Source organism: Tachypleus tridentatus, chromosome 1 (genome assembly GCF_004210375.1).
Source record: "Tachypleus tridentatus isolate NWPU-2018 chromosome 1, ASM421037v1, whole genome shotgun sequence".
NCBI classification, from domain to species: domain Eukaryota; kingdom Metazoa; phylum Arthropoda; class Merostomata; order Xiphosura; family Limulidae; genus Tachypleus; species Tachypleus tridentatus.
The window spans coordinates 121,397,499-121,417,852 of NC_134825.1; the positions used below are offsets into that span (position 1 = coordinate 121,397,499).

The window sequence follows — 20,354 nt, forward strand, 5'->3', positions numbered from 1 at the left end:
TGCACCATTGTGTAGTCTATGTGATACTCAGGTCACAGTAAACCATGTTTTACTTTCTTGCTGTCGTTATGATTCTCAATGATGGTGCCATTTTCACCATATTCTGCCCCAAGGTTTGTCCATAAGGTTAGACAGTGTTATTGGTGATGGTGATGCTGTCCACCTTGGAAATGTTTTTAGTTTTTTAAAGGCCATCAATCTTTTTAATGCCATTTATGTTTTTTAATTTATACATTAGACCTTTTTTAATGTGATTCCCTTTTAAGAATCACAGTCCATGTAGTTCGATTTGAAATTAGAAAATGGCCGTAAAGTCAAATAACTTGGAACCAGGACTGTGAAAGGTGAACTTCAGGTGACTAACGCTGCTGTTTGAACTACCCATTTGTCATACTGGTGAGTTATTATTAAAAATTTGCCAAATGTCTTTTACAATTTTTATTTTTGAAAATGGCCTTAATGTCAAATAACTCATAACCAGGACTGGAAAGGACAACTTCAGGTGACTGATGGTGTTTTTTTTTTTTTACTTACCTGTTAGTCTTCCTGGCAGGTTATGATAATTACAGTTATGCTTCAGAAAGTCCTCTACAACTTGTATTATTGTAGTTTTTCTCTTAATGCTGTAAACTAGATGTAAACATAGGGTTTATGCTTTGTTTTTTAACTTTGTTTTATTTTACTTTAATTTCCTCTTATAAATTTCATAATTTTACTTTAATTTTAACTTTTTACTGGATGTTTGGCACAGATAGCCTAACTGCTTTGTGCCGTAAAACACCAAATCTACCAACCAACCACCAGTACATGGTGGAAATAGAGCTCTCCCCCCTGTACTTCATATCAGGTAATCTTCTGGGTGGTTGACTATTGAAAGGCAAGGAAGTAAGAACTTGCACACACTTTAAATTGAATCTTTGCTCATAATAAAGTAAACATGCTGTAATATTTAATTTTGTCAACCATCTAATCAAGCTGACAAGTTACAGTCTGGTAACATTTCAATTTCCCTTACATTCAATGAAAACAATTTTACTTTGAGTTTTGAATAAGCCAAAACCTGTGTGCAGCTTTATGACATGACTCTCAATAGGTCACAGAGTGCTATTATTAGATGACCTAGCCCATACTTGCTTGACTTGTTGCGACTGACATGAGTGATACTCATTTACGGATTTGTCAGTGAAGTGGGTTGACCAAAATTTCTCTGAAGTAAACAGTACTGGCAGATTTCTCTGTCTTGTTGGCAAAAATTTAATAATTGTTTAGTCCCAAATAATATCTTTCAGGGTGTAAAAGTACCTGAAAATAATCGTACAAGTATGATTACTTGAAACTCTATAGTAATTCACTTACAGTTGTGATGCTAGTTGCTGCATTTGTATACTGCTCTTCTAGTAATTGTTTGGTCACTTACAGTTGTGATGCTAGTTACTGCATTTGTATACTGCTCTTCTAGTAATTGTTTGGTCATTTACAGTTGTGATGCTAGTTACTGCATTTGTATACTGCTCTTCTAGTAATTGTTTGGTCTTTTTTCTTTGAAATATATTCTGTCTCTTTTATCACAGTATGCTCAAACTGATCCAGTTACTTTAGAAGCACACCAAATAATTTTTTCATCTCCTTTTTCACTGTTAGTCTAACTTTATAACATATTAAACATTAGGCCTATCACTTCTACTATAGTTAACTTCATACCAAACTCTTTCTTGGCTCTGCCTTTACCGTCTTCTGTTATTGTCTGTATCTGTCTGCTGTTTCTTGCTCATCTCGTACTACATATATGTTTAGTATTTAATTATCAGTTTGTTATATTCTCGACATCAGTGACTTACAAACACTAACTTCCAGTAATTATCTGCTTCTAACTCTCTAATAATAAAAAGAAACTAAACAATCATAAAATATTCATTTGCAATACAAACTAATTTTCTTCATTAAACAGTCTTTTATATCATGACAACCTGTAAAACATTTAAACAGAACAGCAACCTTGGCTGTTCATGTTTTCATTTTAATCATTGTAATTTTCCTGCAGTACAGGCTGCAGTAAGACTAGATTTGTTTTCGAACCCTAACACAATACCATAATATCCACACAGTGTCTGAGTGCTGCGTATTTACACACACACATACACACATTTACTACTGATAAGTGTTGTTGTAATTTTTGTTGTTTGTATTGAGCTGTTATTCTGTTTTATAATGATCAAACTTTCAGAAAATGTTTGCAGTTATCAGTATTGTGTCTTACTTAATTCTTGGATTTTCTCTCCACTTCTTGTGGTATCCAGGCTTTCTGTTTCTCTTTAGACTTGGTTTGGTTGTGTCTGTTTAATGTTAGCTTTAGGCCTACACTTGCAAATTTGAAAAGGACTAGTGTTTCAACTGTGATAACTAAAGATGAAAATTCTGAGTTTGATTTTGTAAATTTTAGTCTCTACAAAAGATGTATTTGTAAAAATTTGAGACAGCCATGTTGGTTGTATTGTCATAAGCATCTATATTAGAAATGAATCTTCCTAAATATTTGTATTAACTTAATAGCATTCATTTTCCTTGCAACTTGCTGTCCACTTATATATATGTTCATACAAACAATGAGTAGTACAACATATGTTTAGTGACCAGAACAGCATTATTAGCCAGTTACAAAAGTGAACTTTTATCTCATGTTTCCAACCAATTCTGGTGGATTGTAGTAACATTTCTTTTGTACAAAATACAATATTTTTTTTAAACAAGAAATGTACCAAAAGATGTTCATGTGAGTTTTCAAATTTTTGAGTTCATAGTTGGGAAAATTACCATTAACCTTAGTTAAGTATCAGAGTCAACATTTAGAGGTGTGTGTATAGCAGACTGCAATGCTGTTTTGAATAAGGGTTTATTTCTGGGCCCTACTTAGTTGTCTGTTGGATAACACGGGAATTTAAGTTAGTCGTCCAAGGAAGTTTTTAGTTGTCTCAGACGACTGCTAAGCTTGAGTCCTGAAGCTAGTGGATTTCACCATTGTACAAAATCTATTAGATTTAAACATTATACACTTTTTTTTTTTACAGATGTGTATATATTTTTATTTGGTCATCATATAATATTTTACCATTTTCAGCATATATATATAATATTGGTGAAAGAATTGGCATGATGTATCAAACATTTGTTTTGCTTCAATGACAGATTTTCAGTAATTTAGAAACTCCTTTAAGAAGGTAAAAAATGATGATTCTGAGTAACAAATCAACAGTCTTTTTACTTGGGTTTTAATTTTTCTATCTTTAAGAATAAAATTAAATGCTTTGTATTAGTTGCAGATTGCAAATGGTTTAACTGTGGTAAAATAAACAAATTTTACATTGAACTTTTCCAGTTACAGTTGATTTAAAGAACTGTATTTCTTAAAATAAAAATAATTTAAGTTTATTTATGTGAGCTTAGTTTCAGATTTCACCAAATGATTTTTGCAGCTCTTATTTATACTCTCTTTCTCCCTCTCTTTCTCTCTCTCTCACACACACACACACACACACACACACACACACACATAACAAATAACAAATGTTATGAGTCAGGAAAAGGGGGGTATGTTTGATTCTCCCATTCTGTAAGATATTCATGTCCCTTCAGTGACATTTTTATAAGTACAAATGTAAAAATATAAGTTGAAAATGATGCTTACCAATGGATGATGTCACACACATTTGTTGTACAGTTGAAGAAGTGTTTAAATAAGGTAATTAAGTTATTATATCTATTACATACTTGTACAATGATAATTATTAAATTGACAGCTATAATTCAGATCCACAAGCTTACAGATAAGCATGAAGAATTATTCACAATAATGCTTTGAACCTTCTGACCAAGAAATAGAACATTCTAACAAATAATGACATTAATAAATCAGACCAGATGTTTCTACGTATAGTTTGAACAATTAAACAACTAATGCACTGTGATGGACAGGAATTTCTGGAATTGTACAAGGTGTTCGGAAAGTTACTGTGCAGTTTTGTCTGTTAATAAATATATAAGTGCACAGTGACTTTCCGAACGCTTTGTTGATACACATTGTTTATAAAACAGTTGGAATAAATTGGTGTACTTGTATCATTTCATCAAATCATCAATATGGTAGATGAATTACTCTAATATAAGAAGAGTGCTTCCTATAAATGTTTTTTCATCCTTAGATTGGTAAAGAAAATTTCTCTTTTTAAGACCCCACTACCCCTAGTTACCTCCTTTTACAATCAGAATTCTACTTTACTGTGTTAAGTGCTAAGAACAGTGTATGTTATCTGCCTTTTGCACTTTAAAAATGTGTGAAAATATCTTGTTTGCAAAATTGAGAAGTTGATACAAATTACTGAATTCCTAAAAGTATGTAGCCTTTTCTATTCCCTCTGAAATGCAAGTGCTGTTTTAGATCAAGTTTGCAGGGTACTGAACTTTAGTGTTTTTTTAATATAAATGTTTTTTTATTTGCTATAAAGGTATATATTATGGATGAAAATTGATTACTGTAATGATATTTACACATAGACATTGATTTTCCAAGGTATCGACGCTGCTTGAGACCCCAGATGCCAACTGTAAATAGTATTATCAAAGGATTACCAGATGATACTAGTTTTAACTACATGGATGAATATGGAGAATGTAGTATTTTTTCAACGGTTGAATCAGCCCTTTTACCTTCCTGCTCTCCAAACTTCATTCAAAGTGACTACAATGACAGTAGGAGTAACAGCATCTATAACAATGAACAAGAATGTGATTTGGCAGATACTTCTGCTTTTACAATTGACTGTGATATTCTAAGTAATGAAATACAGCCTTCCAGTTCTGCCTTCGATGATGCTCAAGTGATAGAAAGCAATTCTGTTACAGATTTAACTTGTGAAACAGTCATCTATGATGATGTTGTTTGGTCTGACTTTGATCCATCCCTTGGTTCATGCATTGTTGTAATCTCATCTCTCTAAGGATGTTCCATATACAGCAGTAAAGATGATTTTTCTCTCTTTTTGTATTTACTAGTCATACTTTTAAGAATTCAACCGAGTTCTGTTGTGCCAATGTCCCAAATACAACTTTCTTCTCAGGTAAAATGATCTAGTGATTAAACTGTAGTGTTTTTGAGACAATGAAATTGAATATCTTCTCAGCCAGGATTATACTTTGATCAAGTTTGGTCATGCTGCTAATGTACTGAGGAGGATAGCTTCATGTCAGGTAGTATAATCTAGTGGTAAAACTAGTTTATGTTTGGGCTAAGTACCAAGGTTGAGTGAAAATCATATTAGATTTAACTATCAACTAACTCTACAAAATGTATCTAAAATTACAAATGACCAGAGACATATTCATCTCTTATGTATTACTTTTTTTATGCAGTATTGGTTGAAAGTTAATTTTTATACCAAGTTAAGTTTGAAGTATTTCCTATACAATGCAAAAAAAAACCTTGGGCTAATTTTGAATGTATGAGTGCAGATGACTATCTTATTGTGATATAATTGTAAGTGGTATCATTAAACTAACCTGTAATTGCAATTATTTTTTCAGTTCTATGGTTTCTCAATAAATTTTTCAACATATATTAAAATCTATACTGTGATTTTAAGTAATAAACTTGTTAGGGTCTTATATTAATTTGAAATAGTCTTGATGTTTTTTAGAAAGATGTAGGTTTATTTTTATTTGTTTGTTCCATATATATAACATTTGAAAATATGAGCTACCTTTAAACACAATATAAAGTTCTTAGCAGAGTAAAGAAATATGATAGCCAATTAAATTACTCCATTCTAAGAAGTAATATTCACTATAATTCTAAATTTACTACATATGTGTACATAAAATGTGACAAGCTTGTAGAAAAATGTCCAACTATCTTTTATATAAAAAAAACGTATTACAAAAATATTTGTACTCAAGATGCATCTGTAAACTGGCAATGTCAGTCTGATTCAGACTCTTACAAGCTGGAGTGCAAGATAATAAAACAACTTCTGACCACTGTACAGTTTGAAGATTATATTTACATAACCTCTGTAACCTCTCAAATTACATATCTGCAGTTTTTCAGTATCACTGTATTTGATATTTATTTTACTATTAAATGTCATTCAATCAGCAGTGTAGTTTAAAATTAATAGTTGGGAACTTTGACATCAAATATGTAATACCATATCAAATAGCTTTCTGTAAAAGATCAAGGATTGCACAATTTGACCTCATGCACACAGGGATAAAGAGATGTTAATATTTTCACTGAGTATAATTCCACAGTATATAGAAAATACACTAACTAATAAGTCACCACAAAAATGGAGAGATGTTTGATAAATATCTTTTTTTCTCTTCAGTGTTATTTCCATGTATTTTTGGAATTGCTTAGAACCCTGTAGCTGATGTTGATTTGCAAAGAAATTTGATAATTTAGAGTGTTATTTTGATTGATGTAAGATGGTAGTAAGCTTAAACAAATAATAATAAAGGTAAAAATAAAATACATGCTAATATTGCTTTTTAATACATAATAATAACATTATTGGCTAGTGTACTTGTAAATGTCATGTTCTATATATGATACACCAGGGCATGTTTAATGTAGTGAAGTTTTGTTACTACTACTATGTTATAAATGTGTAAGTCAGTCTCATTAGTTTGATTGATATGAAATGGTAGTAGGGATATATTTAATATGAATACTGGAGTTTTTGCTGTGAAACTTCTGTGGGCATTTGATATGGATAAATGTTTTTACAAGGTGAATCAAGAAAATGTTTTATAAACATTAACTCTAAATTTCCACATTAGGTTGTTTCAGTTTAAAATTGTGAAAAGCATATCCTGTGAACTATAAAACAGTGAACTGAACATCTTAGTTTGCAGATTAGTCCTTGGTTTTTTTCAAACATTCTATATCTTTGTAACTGAATGATGTAGCAAAAAGTGAACATTTGAGAGACAGCAATGAGCCCCTTTGCCCATCATGGATGTTCAAATCATTTCATCAAATTACATTTGCCTTTAATTAACCTTATTTTTTTTATGTGTACATCAAACTGTTTGTTAATCCTTCTCAATGCTGTTGCACGTACCTTGTTAGGAAGCTGTCTGTTCCAGAGGCTGGCCATCTTGTTTAAAGAGTAACATTGCCTAATATACAGAGTACTTTATTATATGATGTCATAAATCATTGTCCTCTTGCTTTACCACTTACCATTTAACATAAAAAAGAAAGATGCATCAACCTTTTATATTCTCTTTAAAAGTTTGAACATTTAAATCAGATCCCCCTGTCCCCTAGAGTCTCATCTTTATTAAATTTTTCACATCTTTTGGTAGCAGTCAACTATGAAATACTTGTTATTAAATACAGTTTTGTAAGTTAAAGAAACATCCACATGTAGTAACTAGGATCACTGCTGCAGCAGTCAACAAGTCACAACACAGATGCAGTAACTCCCTGTCTGTATATTTCTCTTGAAAATTATGCTTCTCTCTTTCTGTAAGATGAAGCTGATTTTAATGTATCAAAATCATATATGGTTCTGGCTACCTCTACACCTCTTGTTGGAAACAGGACAAGAATTAATGAGATTTGTTGTTGGAATGTAGTATAAAGTCTTTTAGTTTTTCGTATGTTTGATACTGACACTATTAACTTCAGATTCTGCAGCTAGTTTTATGACAGATACTTTGTATTTTTTTTTTCTGTTTTGTGACTGTGAGTGATGCATCTAGACATGTGCAACCAAAAGGAGATGACATTTTTTCTGTAGAGCTTTTATAACTGCATTGATTTTAGTAACAGTCATTAAATTCAATAACAAAAGCAGTACAAGCATGGCATATGTTTCTACAATAAGCTGCAAGAAAAGCCACCTTTTTTTTGTAATTCTCCATTTCAAAGAATGTATTGTACAACAAAATTATCATAAGACACAAATATTGGATACACTTCCTTTACAAGGACTATTTATATTTCCAGTGATGAAAATAGCCCCATCCTTCCCTAACTCCAACAACTTAAAACATGTATAGTTTAAGGTTTGTTTTTTTTTCTGTTGTTTTAGAGGTGAAGTATACTTATTCATTACGTGTGTAGGCTTACTGACTTGCTTGAGTGTTTATTGTGAAAAATAGAGCATTTTGAAAATTTAAATGTGCACTTTCGATGGTATGAACACCTGTGAATATACTTGTTGAGTTATGCTTTGTGAAATATTGCAAGATATTCTTGCATCTCTATATACTGTTGTGTTGGGAGTAGCAGTACATTATTAGTTTCAGTACTGTTTTTTGCATAAAAAATCAGTTACAGAAATTCATGATTAGAGATACTAACTTTTTTTGTCATTACTATTACCACAATTTACATGTATAATCCAATTCTGTATCATTCAGATTAGCATTATAAATTGAAGCAGACAATTTCTTGGTTTAGAAAAGGTTTAACAATGACTTAAACTTTATGTCTGGTAATTGTTCATTTGCAAAGATATATGTTGCTTAAAAATAGCAACTGAGATACTGATCTTGGATGGAAGAATATTAATTTCTTTTACTTCAAATGTTAATAAACAATACTGTAAGCATGTTGATATTGGGGCAGTGTTGACAAATCTGTTCAAGGTATCCTTTTGGAAGCTGTTTGTTCTGGTAATAAACAGACCTGTGCACTTTACAGTAATGACTATTTTGTTGGTTACAGCTGAATTTTTTATTGAATAATAACTCTATCAACTTATTACAAATGTTCTTGGTTTTAATTCCTGAATAATAAGAAAATGTTCATTGAACATGTTAAAAGTTTATATTATACTTTTGTATGTGTTTTTCACTTGCATCTTCTGGCTTTCTCTAGCTGCTCTAGGTCCTTTGCCCCAAGCAACTATTCTGGTTAACTAACTGGTATACTAAGGTTACATTACATGTCCTTTCTTAACACTCATTTGGGATCTTAGCATCATATATTAATGATCATTTTTACCTAGAGGTTTATTTTTCATGACTGCTAATCTACCAACATTGCTGCTCAAAGTGGTTTGTGCTATTTGTCTATTAGATGCTTTATCATTGTATGTACATTCTTAGACAAGTTCATCCTAGTGACATTGTCGTGCATAAGATTAGTCCTTCTCACCAGTTAATTTAATCACTGTTGTTCACTTTTATGATCAATCAAATTTCTATCACTTATTCTTTCCAGTGAGGGTTTTGAATGTTTTGTTGCCCACACTAATGGTTTCAGGGTAGCTAGACAATGATTTTTCATTTGGATCATTCAGTTCACTGGAATTTACCACCAGTTACAATGACAGGATGGTTATAACATTGTTTCATATTGCATACTCTGATCTCTCTTTGAAGGTGAGGAATCTTTTTTGTGATTTATGTTTAATCAGATTTGTCTCATTCTATGTCCTTAGTGGCTCAGTTTAATTGTCTGGGCCATAGTGTAAGATGATATGTGGATCTCCCCATTACTTTCATCTTGCATTTGACTACCTCCTGTTGTTAGCTTAACCACTTCTGCTGGATTGTACAGAGGTTCCTTACCTTGTTTTCACAGGATCCCACTTTGTTGAGAGTGTTGGCCAGTTAAGTGCGTTTTTATCAACCCGATTCTGTACTAGCAACTACTGTTTCACTATACTTACTGCCAGTTAAAACATATTCTGTAGAAATGAGGTGTTCCAAAACACTACCTAAGGGTACTCACTATATGGTATTGCCACTCATGGAGTATCATGAGTAAAGCTAGATTTATTAGATTTGAATAAACTGTAGTTGGTTTCCTTTTAAACATTTAGGAAAAATAGTTCACCTATTACACTGTTTCCAGAGCACTGTCCATCAGGGCCACCTAACTTACATTATCTCTCAGGTTCTATTAGTGGGCTCTGTCCTAACTACACCTGGTTTACAGTTACTGGGGTGGTGGACAGAGGCTTTTTTCCATAGTATTAGAGTGAATTCCTCTGCTGTCAAAGAATGTGTTAAAGTTGCAGCCCCTCTTGCTTGAGTTCCTGGATGTTTTTTCCCTAGATGTCAGTAGGAGTGGCACCAGTATACACAGTAAGCCACCCATTATAATACCAATTCAGATTTGATACTCAGCTGTCTGGTTGAGGTGAGCATGACTCTTGTTTTTAATCAATATTGACTCGATACATTGTTCATGGAAGTAGGGTCAACTATCTCCTCATACTACGTACTTGGCTGAGCACAGCCATTTAGTTTTTTCCCATAATTCCAGGGGCAAGTGGAATTGTGGACTGAAGATGAACATTCATAATTCTAGACAGGATAACTCCTGTTCCTCTGATTGAGTAAGGCATACATGATTTCAATGTTTCAAGCCTGGGGTTCTTTTGGTAGAGGAGAAGGTTTGTCCACTTCAGCATTGCTTACTTTCTTGTTATGATTCTGGTTCAGAACACATCACTCTGTGGTAGAGGTTAGGATCCAATCAATATTATATCTGTACATATAATACAGTTTTGATCCAATTGCCCTAGCCACCAAAGTGGGAGGTAGGGACCAAGGCCCCTTACTGCCATTTCCAAGTTGTGTAATCTCGGCTGTGTGATTGGGGATGGGGTATAGTTGTGATCACTTGTACATTTCCATATTTGATACAGCAACTAAGTTTAGGGTGAACATCATACCCGTTCTGATGTATTATGGCTCCCTTACTAGGGTATTGTTTTTCTACTCATACACCCACAATCTATGCAAATGTTTTCTGTATGGATAAAGCTCTCACTATCTCTCTTCACATTCTAGATGTTGGATTATAGCTATAAATGTCAGTGGATGTAATTATATTTTGGAAATTGAAATTTTCCTAAATTGAATATGTATTCCCAATAATAATTACCTCTGCTTACATTCTTTTATCCTTTCTCCTCATTAAGAGCCAGTGTTAGAGTCTGGGATGAAGACAATCTAGGAAAAGTAATAACGTCAACTCTCTGAGGTACTTCTATATAGTAGGAGGACAGAGGTACTTGTATATAGTACGAGGATAGAGGTACTTGTATATAGTACGAGGATAGAGGTACTTGTATATAGTACGAGGATAGAGGTACTTGTATATAGTACGAGGATAGAGGTACTTGTATATAGTACGAGGATAGAGGTACTTGTATATAGTACGAGGATAGAGGTACTTGTATATAGTACGAGGATAGAGGTACTTCTATATAGTACAAGGATAGAGGGTGCATTAATATATATGAAAGCGTTGAATGATAAATATTGCCAAGGGTAAATGAGTGGGATAGAAAACAGTGGAGCAGTGATTTATTTTGTGTTGAATTCAACAATATAAAAATGAGAAACAGTGTTTTTATGTTACAGAATTAGTATTGTTACTTACACATATGCATGTCAATTTAACTTGATTTACAGGCTTTTTGTCTTCCTAGCTAATTAGTAGTATGAACTCTTTTCTGTTGTTCCAGGAAAGGGAAAGAAAACTTTGCCCTTTGAATTTATACATGGGTTTGATTCTGATATTGTAATCTTGGTTGTTGATAGTTTTATTTGAATCAAACTTATGCTTGTTGAGGAATTCAGTTATACAGTTTCTGTGATGCCGATCAGGTTGTATGTGTGAAATCTACCACACAAGGAATATTTAAACTATTTGTAATATTTGGGTTGGTAATTATTATTTTATATTTTGTGTTTTTCTTTTTGTTTGAATACCTAATCTATGTAAAACATAAAGTACAAAACAACTTTCTAATGTATTACAATTATATATATGTGTATTTATTTGTTGTTCAGGTGATGATTGATTAGCTGTTTGAATATATATTTATCAAGAAAATATTTTTGACTTTTGAAAAGTGGTTAATTTAAAATATGAATCACTGTACTAAACAACAGTTTAGGTTAATTATCAAAATAACAGCCAAGCCATATCAAACATGTTGCTGCCATTATGGTTACATGGGCTCTAAGAAGAGAAATCACTTACAGGTTTATAAAACTTTGTTTATTCTTCATTTCACTAATTTTATTTTTCTGTGGAACAGAAAGAAAAAACAGAATTTTACAGTGTGAATTAATATACTCATTCAAAAAAGTGCCGTAGTTTATGATTTATCATTGTATTGTTTCCAGTTATCTCTATCTGCTTTTATCAAACTTCTCAGTGTTGGAATGCAAAAAGTGTCTTCTCTATACACGTTTTGAGTTAATCATGGTGTCTTCTTAACCAGTTAAAAATAAAAAGTTTGGAAAATAGTTAAATGTATCACAGAAAACAACTCACTTGTGTATTTTAACATATACCCAAGATTTGTTGAATATTGAGCTGTTACTGACTGAATTATAGTTGCTTCTTCTAACATACCACCTAATATGAAATAAAAAAGCATATGCATTGTTTTTATAACTCAAGCATTTTTTTTCTTTTGCTTATATGAATATACTTGTTTGTTAACAAATACATTATTTAATAAGTTTTGCACTCTCAGTTATTAGTCTTTCACAAAATTTAATTTCGATATGTTTTTAGATCATGAGTGATCTTTCTTAAACTTGCGGAGCAAACAAGGCAACTGTTTATTCTTATCAGTTTTATTCAAAATTTCAGCAATAAAATATTTGTGTAGTGCCTAGAAGCTCATTTTATTTTTAAAACAGGTCTAAAGGAAATGACATGTTTTAGGTAGTAAATTATTATCTGCAACAATTTTATACTGATTTTATTTAAGGAAGTTTTTGTTATATTTCCATTCAACTACTTTGTTTACTAGTGCAGTAGTTCATTTCACTTTGTAGTATCACAGAAATGTTTATTAATTGCTGTGTCTAATTTAAAAACAAGGTTTCAAATCATGTTAGCCTTGCCTGTGAAATACTGACAGCCACTCCTTGTTGAGTTTGATCTTATGCATTGTTGCATTACTTGATCCATTATTTACCATAATTCTCCAATCTTCTATTTTCTACAGACTTGCTGTGTATACAGAAGCTCTGTTTTCCTGCCATAATTCATTTTTTTTGTTGTTGTTGTTAAAACTTGTTCATTCACCTTGCACATTATTGAATCAGAAAGTTTTAAACCTTTTACGTATAGGTGTTATTGAAACAGCACTCCATTATTTCCAAAGGTTTTTGTTCTAGTCTCTCTGTACTATCAGGAGGTTGGGAATCCACACTTGATCTTTTCAGTATTATTTCAGCATATGGGCATTCCTCATTTCAAGATGGAAAACAAGAGGGTCTTATGGAATTTCTTTGTTGGTAGTATCTTAATGCTAAAAGTGAATATCAAAGATCTTTATTTCCACAGCTTGATTTATTTATATTCTCAACATTTTCTTTGCTTTTCCAGTGAAGGAGTAGATTACCAATTGACAGTAATCACTTTTTGTCTGATTTTAGGTCATTGTGTTTTTCACACTCATTGGTTTTCTACATCACTTATTATTCGTTTTTATTACTGCATTGATGGTTAGTTTATCCTTGCATCATTTTTGTTGGTGACTTGTAGTCAGTGAACCATCCAGTTCTATCTATGGTATAGATTAATCACAATTCAGTCTTTTAACTGTTATCTACTCATTATTACCTGATGCATCTAAAATGTTTAGATAAAGATTTTTCAAGGAATTTTTTCCCTGTTTCCTTGGCTTAGCAATCCTTGGAGTCACATGTATTCCTACTTCTCCTATATTCCATCTACCAAAGGCATCATCTGTGCGTTTTGGAAGGCTGACTTGTATTTAAGATGCAACTACCTTAAGTCCTGCTAACATGAAATACCACCAGTGGGATCTTTTCTTTCAATAGTGCCTAGCTTCAAAAACCCCTGGGAAAAACAACAAAGAATGAGAAGAGAAAGAGAACTTGTCATGATTGAAGCTTGAACTTGAAATATTAAAAACAGTAGTGATATAGCATAAAGAAATAAAAGCATGTGTGTGTTTACACAAGTGGGAGGTGATGTTAGAAGTTAAAAGATGTCAGTGACAGTGGTATGAGCATAGAAATGCATTGTGCATATGTCTGATTATGACATCTAAACTGATTTGATTTTTCAAACAAAAATGTTTTGAACAGCACACCAGCTTTTTAATGCCTCCATTTTTTTACCATTGCAACATGTAATCATGTGACTATCTTCCACCAGCCATGGTGTACTACCTCCACTAGCTCAGATAACTTACTCTACCATTGAACAAAATCTTATCTCAGTCAGCATTGTAATCTAGAGAAAAGGTTTAACTCATTTAGAGACTAAAAGATTTTGATTGTGCTTAATATGTACTTTATATTAATTTCAACTTCAAATTTCTACATTTTTGTTTTCTCAATGTTTATTTAAGAGTTCTACTTTGCTCATATGAATTCAAGATTTTATTTGGCAAAGGTTGAAATTCTCACCACAAAAATCTTAGAGTTGTCCATGTCTCCTAGGAAGGTACAGTATTTAGTTCACAAGAAGTTCGTTACTTATATTTAGCCAATGATTTTTCCTTTTATGTTGCTATTTTTGTGTAGAAATGATCTTACTATGCAATTTCTGTTTGTTACTGTGCCTCCACATTATCTGATGGGTTAGGTGTTGTTCTTCCAAAAGATACAGTGGTAAGTGTGGATGGATCTATTTCTGCACTTAATTTATATTGTTCACGTTTTCTCTGCTCAGTGTCAGGTGAGTTGGATTTTAATATTTCTTGTACCTAATAGGTTAATTTCGTTTAAACTTGCATGTAGTTTGATTATTTTTTGTTTACGTTTTACTTCTTTTCACTTTCGATGTTAATTTGTTTGTTAGTTTTTTTCTTATTACTATTGTTCATATCTATTGGGATTATATTTGAGATAGCCTTTCTTACTGTAATGTTAACTGGGTGCCTCATTTTCTGTATGGTTTGTTTAATTTTTATGTCCTTGTCATATGGATTATTTCAGTGGACTGTGTTCAGTATTTAAGGGTCATTTCTCTTAATTAATTTAGTGGTTTTGTCCCTTGAGTGTTACATGTTGTATTCTGTTTTAATTCGTATCATAGTTTTGCAGGTTTGTTATTTTTCTATACTTTGTGACCTTTATACCTTTCTACATTTTGCTCATTTGTTATTAAGGACTATGTTTACGTGTCTTTGGCTACCCTTTTATATAGTTACATGGGTTTCTGCTGTCTAGGGGTTCCTGCTGTCTATTTTGCTTCCTCTCTATCCCCTTTTTGAATCTTTTGTTCTCTTCAGGATCATACCTTCACCAGTTATCTTGCTGAATCTTTGCAAGACCGACTATGCAGTGCAGCGGTTGAATGAATGGTGATTACTCATTCAAGATTTTACTCCCATCTATTTGTTTTCTCCCTAACTCACAGGAGATTGGAGTTTCATTGTAACTCTTTCCTGGCTGTTTTCTTATTTGAAGATACTTTGCTTTACTTTGGAGCTCTGCTTTTCACTTCAGTAGTTTTTATTCCACTGACATGTTATTTTTTGTTTGTTCACAGGAGTTCTGTCATCTAGTGCTAGACAGTGCTGTTTGGTCTTTCCTCAGTTTGCTGTGTGTTTTGTCAAGTGGTATACTCTTGCATGTCATCTTTGCTTGCTGGATCTTCTGACTCCCTGTTATATGGACTGGATGACTGGCTTCTTTTTACCTCTTTCTATGCTCAGTCAGTCACTCACTCACAGCCTCTTTTTGGAAATATTCTGAGGTGGAGTTTGTCTTCATGTTGGAGAAGTTATTTCCTACCTGCCTATAGTATCTTATTCATTTGAGGATTTTCTTTAATTCCTGTCAGAGTTAAACTCGCTATTTTCTATTTTGGGTACAAGATATGAAGGGAGCAGTTGTGAAGGGCCTGTTTTCTCCCATTATTTCTCTGCATGAGAGGTCTTATCCCTTCTGGAGTTGTGAGCTTTCTTGGAAGCTCTTGGTTTCTTAGGTTAGATGATTTGCATTATTTTTATTAGATGCTTCTTGCCTAGTGAAACTTTTCCCAAGATCCCTTGGACCATCCTGTTTTCCTTCCACATGAGATCAGGTTTGACCTTTTATCAGTAACTCAACTTTGGTGGTTGTTTCTCTTTCTCTACATCATATCAAATCTCATCTGTTTATAGATGTCTCCTTGGTAGACTTTTATCAATTTTTGTGGAGATTTGATGTTGGTATTGTGTCAAAAAGGCTATATTGCATTTCACAATGTGTAACCTTTCGCAGTTCATTGAACTCTGTATCATTTCCTTTTGTTCCTGCAGAGATGGATGGCTCTGCTTCATTCTGACAGTTCAACATTCACCAGCTGTATTACCAAACAAGAAGGAAAAACAACCAAATTTCTTCATTTTCAGACTGGATCTCTTGTACTTGACTACAGCATGACTGTTTTGTCATATCATTTTCCTAGAGCTAGAAATCTTGTGGCTGATTACTTATCTCTCAACTAGGTTCTCTTCATGGAGTGGCCCCTTCATCCTCTTGTTTTCATGTGGTTGTGTTCTCCATTGGATTTCCTGCTCACTTGAATGTCAAACTTCCTTCTTTTTTGGTCTCCAGTTCCTCACCCGTCAACTCTGAGGATGGACATTCCAGATTGGAAGTGGTCTTTAACCATATGCTTGCCCTCTAATTAGACTTCATCTAGGTCAGTCCTCATTTTTTTTTGCTGGTTGCTTCATATTTGCTGACTTAGATGTGGGTTTATTTTTCTCTGGTCTATACTGGAACTACAGCCCTGCCATTATATGTGTCCTGATTGCTTTTATGACAATCACAATCAGACATTTTCATCCCAGTGTCACCACACTCCTGCTTCACATATGAGTTTTGTCTGGGCCCATGCCTCAACTCTGGAACTTGCCCCTCATGTAGCATATTTCCTTGCCTGTACCATTCCCCCCTTCCTCCTTGTCTTTGTCACAGAGGCTTAGGTCTATTAGGTGTGGCATCCAACCATTCCTTCCTTCTATTTTTTACCTATCCCTGTTCTTCATCTCATTGATTGTTCAAGGTAGATTTGTTTTAATTGTTGTTACTTTTAGGTCTGCTTTGTTGAACACCTTCCTTTCTCCTATTCCCAGAATGCCTTCTTTTACCCTGTTATTTTCTTCCTTTTCCAGTACTTTTTGTATGATCTGTCCTCCACATTTCTTCATTCTGCCAGTTTGGGATCTCACTGTTATCCTGCATGCCCTGTTCAGTTTTCCCTTTGAACCCTTGGCAATGTGTTCCTTGCACCATTTCCCTTCAGATCTGTTTCCTACACCTCTTAGCATGTGGTATTCATCATTTCAGTGTTTATTCCATTATTATTTTTCACATCCTTTACCATTCCTCTTTTTGTTATAAGGTCTTTTTTTTTAAGGACATTGACCATTAAGGTTGTTGTGCCTCATCTCCTATTTCATCACCTTCCTTCTCCTACCTGTTCTCCCATTTGGATCTGGATTATGTACTCTGTTTAGTTCTGCAGTGTGTACTTGTTTGAGTTTGTTACCTTCTATGTTACATGGCTTATACCTGCCCCCTTACATGGTTCTAGTTCCTGTCACCATGGGGTTTACCAACTCCTCACTGGTGTATTCTGACATATCCATACATGCTGTCTACATGTATTTTCACACCAAATTTGTCATCTAACTATGTCATTAGCTGCATGCAAGCTCTGTCATTTGGAAGAGATTATTCAGGCTGGTATGTTGGCATACCATTTTTTTTCTTCTCATCATTGAGTTATATATAAAGGACTGTTACTCATGAATTTCATGAGTAAAGCAGGTGAGAACATTTGCCAATCTCTACTGACCCGTGATTCTTGCAGCTGGGTTCATTGTACTTTCTACATTGCACTGTTTCCAATGTGTCATTACTCTGGAATTTCTATTGCATATCCCCCCCTCCTTTTATTGAAGCATGAAAGTCCTTTCCACTTTCATTTCTCAGTTGCAAGAGTGGTGAATTGTGGAGTCATATGTATCCACTTTTGAAAAGAGGACTATTATTGTTATATTTTATATTACACAATATCACAATATGCTTGATCCATAATTCTTTTCCTGAATGTTTTTTGCCCAGGTAGGCTGCATTTGTCAATCAAACAATATGAAGCTTAAGCAAGTGCTTCCATTGACATGATAGACCACATACACTTGATATACTAAATAAAACACAAGGCACTCTTTTTGGTTGTTTTTGCCCAGGCTGAACACACATGCAGTTAACAAAATAACTTTTTGTAAGCAAGGTACTTTCATACGTGTTTCTGTCTGTCTGTCTGATTTCTATTTGTAATGTAAGGAACCACTTCTTTTCTATGTGGCTTTTTCACTAGCCTCACAAAAACATGCATTAACATGTCCTTGCACATGGTTAAGTAATAGTACAAATGTGCTCACCCTCAGGGTCCACTTAGTATGTGTGCAGAGTTTCAGGTTTTAGATTTTTTCCTCTTGGAGTTATGGTGGTCATACACAAACTCACCTTTTTAATTATACATTAAAAGGTTATTTTTATTATACATAATATAATGAGGTGGATTGTAATTGAAAACAAAGATCAATTTGAGTGTAGAAAAATAAAAAAAAATACTGTAATGAAACATTTTAGAAGAATGTAGGAAGATGTACAAATCAGTAACTGAAATTTTATATTGGTAAGCAGTTTAAAAACACTTTACAAAGAAATCTAATTTTTTTATTTTCAAAACTTTAAACTCCCACAAATATGGCAGATAAAGACATGATACTTGCAGAAACTACATAACTTGTAGAAATTTTATCTGAAGTTTTAAAGTATTTGATCCAGTAGTTTGTTTTTGCAGTGAAATAAAGCAAGTTTGTAACAGGCATTTTAGAGGTAACTGAACAATGGAATTAATTTCCTTCTGAACTAAAGGTGTGTTTAATAAACTATTTGAATAAAATAATTTAATATTTATAAGTATATTTACATTAATGTTATTGCTGACATTCACTGTTAGCAGAAGGTGTTCAAGACATAATTTAAGATGAGTATAGAAATTAGCTTAATAATGGCAGTCATTGCACCCTACTATGATACTGAAGTAAAAACATCTGGAAGAACTACATAAAGTATGAAAGAAGCATCTCATCTTGCAAAGTAACTCAGCTTGTCTAAAGAGTAAACCAAGCATACTATCAGCTTATATTAAGATATTTCTCTATCTGAGGTACTGTATTGAAAGTAAACCATGGAAAAGGATTTTTTTTTCCTTTTTGTTTGTGCTTTACAGATATATACACATTTCTTGTTAGCATAGTTGTAATCAATCCTTTCCAAAGATTCCTTAATGTGGATTCCTGTATGTGGTGAGGAGACCTCCCAGAGAAGGTTCTGTTCTTTCAGTTTACCTCCTCTGGGATCCAAACATCCACCCACATGTTTCCTGTGCTTGTTGGCCTGCAAAGGGAAGAGAAGAACCTAGTGGTTAAAGGGTCCACTTTGCTCATTAATTCCTGTAGATGGGAGGGCCCAGGGTTGCTCAATCACACACACACACACACATTCCAAGGGTCACTTGGCTGCTCCACTTGGGCTAGGGTTAACTGAGTACCAATGCTGGATGATCTCTGTGGGTGTTGTGAACATTTGTGTTTGATGCTAGTGTTTGGGTTTAGTGCTCACAAAACCTTGGTGTTGCTGCAGTGCCCTTGTTTGGCATTGTAGTGCATCTCTTCATAGGGTTCCATGGTGGGTGGTGTCATTGAGCATTGAAATATTCTTTCTTTATTGTGGATCCTCCAAATAAAAATAGAATAGTGAAAAACAGATCACAGGTAAATTACTATGTCTTAAAAATTCTGAACAGCAATCTTCAACTTCTTCAATACTTGTACCTCATTTTCTAATATTTTCTTTATGTCTCCCTTTTTCATATTCAGAAGGGATTAGAGGGGTTTGCTGGTTCTATTCTAAGTCAGTCAAAAAGCTATGTTCTGGGGACATCTTGGTGGAAACATCCACTCCTACATACATAGAACTCCTCTTGCATTTGAAGATCAATGAGGATGTACCCGTTGAGGTTAATCCCCATGCTACTTTGAATTCATTACAAGGAGTTATTGTTAAGAGGGATTTGAAGAATGTTCCTGAGTCAGAGATCCTTGCTGGTTTCTCCACTAAAGGAGTTTCTGCAGTGAGGTGTATCTCCACTCACAAAGATGAAATTGTGGTGCTGAATGGTGTCCTAATTTTGATGTTTACATCACCACATCCACCTGTCACCATCAAGGCAGGTTATCTAAATTGCAGAGTATGGCCATATATTCCAAACCCTCTCATATGTTTTCATTGTCAGCAGTTCAGTCATGATTCCTTGACATGTG

The 20,354-nt window shown here is 33.5% G+C and overlaps 1 protein-coding gene across 3 annotated transcripts in view; it reads left to right on the forward strand.

Moving 5' to 3' along the window:
* The window catches only part of LOC143222536 (uncharacterized), a 102,682-nt gene that overhangs the window by 74,408 nt on the left and 7,920 nt on the right, over window positions 1–20,354 (forward strand). For 2 of the 3 annotated variants that reach the window (XM_076449155.1, XM_076449174.1), the window contains exon 10: window positions 4,565–5,241. In XM_076449155.1, coding sequence (XP_076305270.1) covers window positions 4,565–4,991 — 427 coding nt within the window. In that variant the 3' untranslated portion in view covers window positions 4,992–5,241. The remainder of the gene's footprint in view (window positions 1–4,564; window positions 5,242–20,354) is intronic. The other variant, XM_076449165.1, reaches the window with a different exon arrangement.